The sequence below is a fragment of the Glandiceps talaboti genome, chromosome 14 (genome assembly GCF_964340395.1).
Source record: "Glandiceps talaboti chromosome 14, keGlaTala1.1, whole genome shotgun sequence".
NCBI classification, from domain to species: Eukaryota; Metazoa; Hemichordata; class Enteropneusta; family Spengelidae; genus Glandiceps; species Glandiceps talaboti.
Window position 1 is genome coordinate 18,282,429 of NC_135562.1, and position 10,670 is coordinate 18,293,098.

General features: G+C 35.7%; 1 protein-coding gene across 1 annotated transcript; it reads right to left on the bottom strand.

Moving 5' to 3' along the window:
• Positions 1-413: 413 nt before the first annotated feature.
• Positions 414-10,513, bottom strand: LOC144445744 (sterile alpha motif domain-containing protein 12-like). The gene is made up of 6 exons (XM_078135387.1): positions 10,405-10,513; positions 5,674-5,805; positions 4,820-4,943; positions 3,740-3,806; positions 2,614-2,693; positions 414-1,802 (listed from the first exon to the last, which is right to left on the bottom strand). Exons 2-6 carry the CDS (start codon positions 5,749-5,751, stop codon positions 1,795-1,797), a joined length of 357 nt encoding a protein of 118 aa, XP_077991513.1. The 5' UTR covers positions 5,752-5,805; positions 10,405-10,513; the 3' UTR covers positions 414-1,794.
• Positions 10,514-10,670: the final 157 nt, after the last annotated feature.

Here is a 10,670-nt window from a genome sequence, read left to right on the forward strand (position 1 = left end):
CTAATACCATGCTTTTATGCCTCTTTCCTCATCCAATGAAGAACTTGAATCCTGCTTTATACACAACACTGTTCTTGTAATAAGACATGAGCCTGCTGGACGGTAGGACAAGAAACCCACTTTCACTTTTTTTTTGCTCCAATTCTTCTACATGGCGTCAGAAATCGGTTGATATCTTTGGTGTAGGCATGGTCCGATTGTAACAATGACACGATTTATCTAAAGTTTATTAAATTTGGGAACTAGGAAATGACGGAAGGTAAAATCTTCGAAATGTTTGCCGAGTAAAATGGCCGATTGAATGTTAATGTTGACATACGGTAATGGCAGTTCTCTTTCATACCTTGTGTTTACTTCGCAGTGAGTGAACTTGTGTGATCAAAGAAGCAAGTTTAATTTTACCCCTTTCATGTATAGTTGGCTAAACACGTCTATATTATCGATATTATTGATATTTTATTGTATTCTGATAGAAACATTCTGAGACATATCTCGGGAAACAAGTGCCTGTGTTTCTGACACATTTTGTCCGATCCAACTCCTTCTGATGCTGTATGCTTGAGATACATTTGTACCTGATAGAACCTTTGAATGTGATCGTACCCAGGTCAATTTTCTATTTCTTTTTCTGGTACAAAAATTTGACAAAAAAATCTTCAAGCAACATCTACTGGCACAGTATAACTGATCAACTCTATATTTGTAATTGTAATTGTGTACACATAATACATTATATATTTTGAGTCATATTAAGTACCTTGCTGTGAATTTCTGTATATAAATAAGTGAGGGGACAGGCCCAGACAAGATGTAAGCTATTTCCTGACTCCCTATTTAACCACTGCTGATTATGTAATCACTATGTGACAGCCACTGCTTCGCTGTGATCACCGATGGCGACAGATTGATTTTGATTTTCTGAACTTTACAATGATTATCTAGCACAGTCTCTACGTAAAATATAATAACTTATCTTTCCAAATTTGAAGCAAAAAAAACCTAGTTTTCATCAACAGCCATTTTACACTTGAAAGTTAATACAACTACATATCTATACTATCTCTACATGATTGATGTTACAAAATTTTTCCAGGAAAATTGTCAAATTTAAGGGAAATTTATATAGTGTTAAATAAAGTATTGTGATTCAAATTAACATTAGATTTATGTGGTACACAAGATTCAAATGGTTAATAAAGGTTGATGGAGAACCTGTTTAGTTCACAGGAATTTTTTTATACATTCAAAAGTGAATGTTCATGGACTCTTGAATCCATGGTTTCAAATGAAAATTTCTACTCACAGAGTCAAACACTTTTTGGTGGAAGTGAATCCCAAATTTCCATTGACGTTGTTTTGTCAGTACAGTCAGTGGTGTACTTCAATAGGCAGTTCTGAGAATGAATGTCATTGTAAAAATAGCAACAATTTGGGAATCTTTTCCACAACATTTTTTGACTCTGTGGTTAGAAATTTTCAATTCAAATTACATGTCAGTCACATGAATAAATATAAAAAATAAATATACATAATTACAGACTTTCTAGTATACAAATATAGTAAGGTTCTGCACTTTGCATTCTTTGCTAATAAATGACTATTCTACATGACTTTTTACATTGTGACCTTTGATTTGACCTTTGACACCATTGCTATTACCCTGGTAAGCTTGATGTTCCAGCATTTTGTATATACCACTTATATTATGATATAGTTCTCTCATAAGTTTGCAGCAAAACGTGTTGTTACTGGTAAAAGGCTGTGGGTTCACTTCTGAGATGCACTGATGAAACATTAAAAGCCTGAAAAAAACCCAGGTAAGAGCGTTACAAACAGAAACTCAAATATGATAAAATGAACATCAAATTAATAGTTCATACTCTGGGGAAATAAATTTTGACAAATTAAGACAGGAAGATACCAGAACTATTATCATATACACTTAGTATCATTTCCAATGTAATTCATGTAGAATCACACCCAGGCACACATTGCCCAAATAAGGCATGTGCGCTTGTTGATATTCATGGAGTCTGTGATCTGACTCTCGCTAGCATTACATGTTTTCGCATATCGGTAATATAAGGTTTCAATGTCAAATTTGTGTAGTTTTCAGATACAAATGATATCTCCGTGCCAGTTTACTACTACAGTGTACAAAAAGCCTTTCATTTTGGATATTGGTTAAGCCCTTCTACCATACAATTACAAGTAGGGTCCACAACATGACAACAACAAGATTTCAATCACAGTGATCAGTGCATAAGAAGACCAATGGATTAGTTCATTTATGTAGACTTCCATTGTACATTTTCTCTAAAATCATTTTAATCATGATCCTAAAATATCAGTTTGTGTCATTTACTAACTTGTCAAAATGAAGAATGCCTTAATATAGTCATACAGGCAGTCACCTGTGGTTCTGCAGTTAATACCAATTACTTACAAAGATGTCATAAACACTGCCATCTAGTGGTAAGACAGGGCAATGATATAATGATGTGGATTGCTTCAAAGTAAATCAAAGGTGAATTGTGTTTGCATTGGCACAGTAGGAGTCAGACAGACATTTTAATCTCAATGGATTACTACTAATAAAGAATAATGTCTTACTGGATCCTTTGAGTAGAGCTTTCAGTTCAACCTGTTCGTGCTTCACTCGCAGTTTGAGTATATAATTCAGCAACTCTGATCTATAATACAATAATGCTGAATTTCAGTAATGCAGCAAAACCATTATATCAAGCAGAATGGATTAATTGGTACTTATATATTGCATAATTTTTGACATTTTTGTTAAACATGTATCATAAAAAGTTACTTATGTTTAACTACTTCCTGAAACATGTCTACGCATCACTGGCAGAATTCTTACATTATAGGCTGGTGCAATACTGAATTTACAAACAAAATATTTTCTCATACATCTTTTTATTCATAGTACTTGACCCCAACTCAAATTGTAAAACGAACAACACAAGTATTTATTTGAATCATACAAATGTCGCCATCTCTACCAATAAAAGTTCCAGGTATTCATTTTCTTTTGTCTCACATGTTTATGTTTGAATAAATGTATTTTGTTTTGAAGGATAATGAGAATTTAGCTTTTAAAAGTTGTTTTATATCATGTTGGGTCATTTATTTACCCCTGGGGTCAACCCAAACTTGGATGCATGGAAAACAACACCATAAGATGTATTGTAATACAATTCAGGACATGTATCCTCAGACCAGACTAGTCTTATTTTAATATTTACTGTGCACCAAATTACAGAAAACATGTTAAATTCCACCACATGGAACATTAATATCTTCTACAATACAGGTATTTCAGACAGTCTTTATCAAAGGACCCAGAGATGTCACACAAACTATATTTTATAGTCAAATATTTGAAACCGTCTTACATGTAATCTTGCATTTTAACATAATATTTTATTTCTCAACTATTACAATGCACAATATTAAATCACATTCACCACATAATTGGGGAATCATAAATAACAGGAAACATGTTGAAAATAACTTAAAAGTCACAGTTTCAATCTCAGGTTCTCACATTAATCTTATGACATTTGGGAGCCATACTGATTTACATAAATAGGACAACTCATTGTTCCGGATAAAAATATTCTATAGCTCTACTGGACAACCATTTTTCACACCAACATTGCAATCAAAATCTAAAATGGGCCTTTAAGGACAGATTTACAAGAACTTCTATGCCATACATTACCTGTGTTCTCGACTGGGAATACCCATTTGTTCTAGTTTCCTCATGTCTAGTTTAACCAAAGCACGGCCTGGAAAACAAGACAAAAACTAGTAGTCTAAATAATAACTCTGTGGTAACTTTTCATGGGGAAAGTTTCAGATACTACACAAGGGTAAGAATGCCACATTTGTAGGAATGCTACTCAAGGAAATAAAGTCATTTTCATAAACTTCAGGTTCCCAGGAGTCACTTCCTGCCTCACTGAAATTTTATGTTATTACTGAGAACAAAGTTAAAATTGGCTTCACATCCATTGTCCCAACAGTGGTCCAGCATTGCCTCATTGGAATTAGCAGACATGCATAAAGTATTTGATAAACAATAAATATTCACAACTATTTATCTAGAGGTAATAAGCACTTAGGATTCATGAATATGTATTGCTCATCTATGTACATGCATGTCTACTGACACAGTGTTGGATCACTAATAAGACTGTCATGCAAAAATTAATGTGGAACAAGTTCCAATTTGGTGTTTTATGGTAAATGCGTAAAATTTATTTGATATAAATTCATTACATATGACTCTCCAGAACCAAAAGTTTGCAAAATACTTTTCCTGGAGTGATATTCCTCTTTGACAAGATCCTCTATTTGAAAATGAACTTTACAATTGTGTAAGAAGTATTGCAGTGACTGTTTCTGTTTTACAAGTACAGATGAACAGTTTTGATCCTTCTCAAGCTATGACAATTGCAGCTGAAAATGGAATATGGTTAGCCCAACATATGTCATACATGTATATCACACTTGTACATCTTTCATATATTAACCATGAGTATACACAATGAACTGCCCTATACTCTGTACTGATCATGTACCGTAAACCTGGAAAGTTTTGCTAAAGACTTATTTTCGCTAATTTCACTGGAAAACAAAAATGCAAAAATAACAAGTAGTGACTAAGATGCCATCTTGCACATGAACACAATGTACCCATCTGATAATTAGAGAAAATTGGTCTTTGAGAACTTGCTGAAGACTGTAAAACCGCAAAATTTTGTAGTAGTGAAAATATCTAGGTTTACAGTACACTAACCTGATATTTCATGCTCTTCAAAGATGTTGCCATAGAGACCATAGTAAGTAGGACAGTATCTTCGTAACCATTTTGTGACATCAACGACATTCCACATAAACACAGACTTGGATTTTGGCTTCTTCTACATCATACATGTATATAAAAATACCTTGGATGAATATTGATTCAACATGAAACTCGTTACTGAATACACAAGCTTTCTATCAAAATATCAAAATACAATATTAGGAAAAGATTGCTCACTAACGTCAGATAAATATAACTTGATTTGATTAGGAAATTGGACTAAGAATATGGATGAATATTAAGTATTCTTCATAATGAAGGTAATAAGTTCCCTTCTAACTTCAGTGTCTTCCCTATATAGGTAACAGGAGTACTTGATGTCATCTTCTGATTTCAAATAATATTTTTTTTACTGGCAGACATACACGGGTACTGTGCCATTTTGTATTCTTCTTCAACCAGTAAACAGGCCTGCTGAGACTTTCTTTGTAATTTTATTGAATTTTTGGATGGTAAAAGGATAATATAATGTGCCCTCTGGTAAAAATCTGAAATAAATGGGCCAGACCCTAACTCTCTGAGCAAGGTACTTGAATGTAACTGATCAGGGCCTATCGGGTAGAATGATAAGGAACTAAGTGCATACAATACAATACTTTGCTCGTTATACGTATGTATTGTGTACAAGGTTTGATAAATTTCATGTACATAACAAACATACTACATACATGTACAAGTATGTAGATTGGAACTGGCACTTATAAGTTATTGTTCCACTTCTTTTTGCAGTAGAATTAGATTTGTGGATGCAAGATAACATTTTGATGTCATCATGCAATACTGACCTTACTGGGTGACTTGAGGCTTCCACTCTGAGAGTCTGGAGAGGGTATATCCCTACATGTTGTACTCTTGCTACTCATTGTAATGTTTTAATTTTGGAAATTATATGGATAAGCTACCTGCAAAATAACAAACTGAAGACAAGGAAATGGTTATTAGCCCTAACAGTTTAGTAGTTATCTATACATGTACATGTACAATGTACATGTAACTTCAATGTACATGCTAATATACCTTGATTAATGGTGTACAATATATACATGTACATGTGTAACAGGGCCAGGGCCCAATGATGTTTCACTTTAACTGTGATGCACTCTTGATATTTGCATTCAGAGCTTGTGGTGTTCTTTGCAGCCATTTGCATAATTATGATTCATGATTGAAACGAGTAAAACTGCAGAGAAAACTGCAAGCATTAGTGCAAATACCATTCGTCATGTAGTATCCATACTGAGACACAAGCCTGGCACCATGATATCACACACAGAACATGGCCTAAATGTGGTGCAAATTTTGATTGGCTGTGAGACACAAGATTATTCAAATAAAGACACCAATGTGCTGTATATGATCAATTACATAAGGGGTGAGAGTAATAGTTGGATATGGGATAACAAAGTAAACTCATTTTCTTTTCGTTGGGGGGGGGGGGGAGAGCTATTTTAGTTCTCATCCTACAAAATCGATTATTTTTTACATTTAATGGATCTGTTTTGTACCCCTAAAACTTAAACAAAGACATTTCTAAAATATGTCATCAAATTGAGAAATTGAAGAATTTTCGCAATATATAGTAAAAGCATGATACTAAAACACAGTAAAATGTCAATAAAAGATATACAGACTGGGTATGTATTCATAGTAGTTATATACCACTGCATTTGGAAGTGATTGTGTTGTCTAAAACATTTTCAATACTGGGGTGTTGAATCAAACTCACTGGGGTATTGAATCAGAAACACAGCCAATCAAAATTTTGTTAGCAATGCTTTTTGTAAGAGAAATGAATTTATGTACAATGTTTAAAGATTTGTATTACTTTAGTGTCTTGTAAGCTTAGCCCTAGGGGCTGGGTGTGGCTATGGGTAAGTCCACACATGACACTTTAATAAATAAACATAACATAACAAATTAAACATAACATAACATAACTGGGGTTGATTATTATTGGTGAGAATTGGTTGACAATGTTCAAAGTATTTCTTCTCTGAATCCCCTTTTATATCATTCTGTAATGATATATGTACTACTACAATAAAAAAGGTGGCCATTTTCGATCATGATTCGACGACACTGGTTGCTCATCGCCCTACTTATTTACAACTGATTTTGCGCAATCACAGCCCTGTGCCGCGGTTCAACTGCAATGTCTACAGTCTAGCTCGCCTCTCGGATTATCTTGTCTTGTCTTGTCTTGTCTTGTCCATTACTGTACAAAACGCCAGATGTGGCTATACACGTACAGTTCGTCATGCATCACACTTTCAATTTTTCCCTTATTCCACATTGAGATTGACTAGTGATTTAAAAACTGCCACATCTTTTGCTGCTTTTGTACTTGGTGGTAATGAGTTCCATAGAGGTATAGTACGTGGGTATAGTGAATAGTGATAACAATCTTTATTGGAGCGAATGGTATTGTAGTTTAACTTCTGTGTTTGACGGGTGTTGTGTTTGGTTTGGTTTTCTTGATGAAGGTGTTTTATATTTGTAGGGGTGATTTCGTGTGTTTCTTTGAAAATTGTGACGAGTCTTGACTTAGTTCTTCTATTCTGTAGTGATTCCCAGTCTAGAGTTTTTAGTATGGCTGTGATGCTTGTTGTGCGTCTGTAGTCATTGGTAACGAATCTGGCTGCTCTCCTTTGTACTTTTTCAAGTTGTTCCTGATGAGTTTTCTGGTATGGATCCCAGATTGTACTACAGTACTCAAGTCTGGGTCGAACTAGTGTTTTGTAGGCTATTTCCTTTGTGTTCCTGGAGCAGTTCCAAAGGTTCCTTTTGAGTAAACCAAGTATGCTGTTTGCTTTGTTTGTGGTTTGGTGAATGTGCTGGGCCCATGAAAGGTTGCTTGATAGTTGTATTCCTAGGTATGGATGATGTTCTACTTTCTGAAGGATGTTATTGTTCATGTGATACTGGTATGGAGTGAACTTTTTCTTGTGTGTTACGTGCATAATGAAACATTTTGATGTGTTGAACTTCATTTGCCATCTTTTTTCCCAGTTGCATAGGGAGTTTATATCATTTTGTAGTATTTCAGTATCAGCTGGAGTATTGATTTCTCTGTACACAATGAGGTCATCTGCAAACAGTCTTACATGTGAATTAACATAATCAGGTAAGTCGTTAATGTATGTGAGGAACAGTAGAGGGCCAAGCACGGTCCCCTGGGGAACACCGGAGATGACTGCTGTATGAGATGAAGACTGTCCGTCGATGACTACTCTTTGATGACGTTTGGTGAGGAAGTTTTCTATCCATAGCTTGGTACTGGTTCTTACTCCAAAATGGTCAACTTTAGCAAGTAGTCGTTGGTGGGGGACCATATCGAAGGCTTTGCTAAAATCCATTATACACAGGTCTACTTGCCCACGCTGGTCTAAGATTTTTGCAAGGTCATCAATCAAGCCTGTGAGTTGTGTTTCACATGAACGTCCACTTCTGAATCCGTGTTGTCTATCGCAGAGTATGGAGTACTTTTCGAAATGGTTCATTATGTTGCTATGTATAATATGTTCCAGTTGTTTACAAGCGATACTAGTGAGTGATACCGGTCTATAGTTACTTGGAAGAGATCTCTCCCCTTTCTTGTGGATTGGTGAAACATTTGCATTTAACCAGTCTTTTGGTAGGGTTCCTGTTGATATTGATTTCTGGTAGATTTTTTGTAATATGGGTGCAATACTTGTGGCGCATTCTTTGAGTATTCTTGCGGGTATGTTGTCCGGTCCTGATGCTTTGTTTACTTTCAGATTTTTGAGCAATTTTTCTATTCCTATAGTTGTGATTGTGATGTCTGGCATTTTTGGGATCTTGCTAATGCCTAAGTTTGGGATGCAGGTAAGATCTTCATTTGTGAAGACGGAGCAAAACTGATTATTTAGGATTTCAGCCTTTTCCTTTGCGCTAGATGCTATGCGGCCCATGCTGGACAGTGGCGAGACACCAATGACATCTCTGCGGAGCGCTTTGATGTAGTTCCAGAATGGTTTGGTGTTATCTGTCTGGAGGCTTTGACCAATGGTATTTATGTGTTCTTGTCGCAGTTTTCTCATCTGTTTGTCGTTTCGTCTTCTTAGTTCTTTGAATTTGTCCCATAATATAAAGTTTCCGGTCTTTCTTGCTTTGTCATATAGTTTGCGTTTTTTCCTGATATTTCTTTTAAGAGTAGAATTTATCCATGGTACGTTTGGTTTAGATGAAGTTATTTTTGAAGGTATATTGTCATTCATTGCTGTCTGAATTTTATCTGAGAACTGGTTCCAGAGTTCGTCTATATTCAACTGGTTTACTATGTCTTCAGTAAGGCTACTGTTAAGAGCATCGAGTTCATTTGACATCTTGTTAAAGTCGGCTTTATGATAGAGGTACACTTTCCGTTTTGGTAACTTGACAATTTTTGGCTTGATAGAAGCATGTAAGACAACAATGTCATGGTCACTTATGCCAGGCTTTATCTGGATGCTGTTTACAAAAGTGGGGTTGTTGGTAAAACACAGGTCTAAGATACTATTTTCTCTGGTTGGTTCTAATACCATCTGTTGCAAATTATTGTTCATGGTGATGTCGATCATAGCTTTGCTGGGTCCAGGGTATCTACCACAGGGTTTGAATGAATTTGAGTGCCAATCAACATCTGGTAAGTTGAAGTCTCCTAGTATCCAGACTGATGCATTTTTTGGTATGACTTCTAATGAGTTTTCTAGAAGACGTACATACTCAGGACCTGTCTTCTGTGAGCGATAGAAAGCGCCTATGAACATTGGTGCAATACCGTTTACATGGATGCTAATCCATTTCATTTCACAGTCAACTTGATCGAGGTGATGTTCGTCTTGGGCAATGAGATTATTTTTAACTGCAACAAATACTCCTCCATGGTAATCATTATTTATTGTCCTGTCTTTGCGGAATACATTGAAGTTTGCAGGAAAGATTTCACCACTATTAATGTCACTATGAAGCCAAGATTCAGTTCCAACAACTATATCTGGGTCTTCTTCCTGTAGGAGGTACTGAAAACCAGCAAGTTTTGCGCGTACACTCTGGCAATTTACATTGATGATTTTGAGGGGATGTATTTTGGATTTTGCCTTACGAGGCTTTGGTTTATTTACTTTGGTCGTCTTTGTAGTTGTGGTTCTATTAGTTGGGCTAGATGTCTTGATTGGGTTTATATTGCTTAGATCTGATGGTAGACTGTCAATGGTATCATCTTCACTGATGTCAGATAATGTATCAAAGCTATTCATGGTTTCTATATCACACATATCAATGAAGTATGAAGAGTGAAAGTTCGGTAGGCCACAGTCACAGCAGAGCCAAGTATAGGATGGGTGTGCAGTAAGGGTGTTGTACACTTCATCATTCATACTGAGACAGTATTTATGAAACCAGTTGTCACATTGTTCACACTGGATGCATTCTTGTCCCCATCAATGGCGGCGGACTGCCCACTCGTCTGGAATCAATTGCAAATAATAATTTTATATCCTTTGCTGTCGACTTACCTCAGTGATTCATCATCACGAGCGTTATATTACTTCAATATATGGAAGATTAGCAGATGATATCACACAGCGTTTTCCTAGTCAACATAGGTATACGTATGTATCACCAGCTGCTGTCAAAGGTTGCTCAAGGTCAATTCCCAACTCTCGCAAACTCTCATTTGGCAATGTTTTCACGGATCGAGAACAGTGAACGAATTGTTTGACTACCACCAGTGTAGAAGTAATTTCCACATTCAAAAGTATTTTGCAAAATGACAACAGAA

Coding starts and splice junctions, on each gene's coding strand:
- LOC144445744 (XM_078135387.1), bottom strand. CDS start 5,751: ATGAGTAGCAAGAGTACAACATGTAGGGATATACCCTCTCCAGACTCT. Junction 3,807..4,819: donor TGAAGAGCATGAAATATCAG/GTTAGTGTACTG, acceptor CTTGTTTTCCAG/GCCGTGCTTTGGTTAAACTA. Junction 2,694..3,739: donor ATTCCCAGTCGAGAACACAG/GTAATGTATGGC, acceptor ATTGTATTATAG/ATCAGAGTTGCTGAATTATA.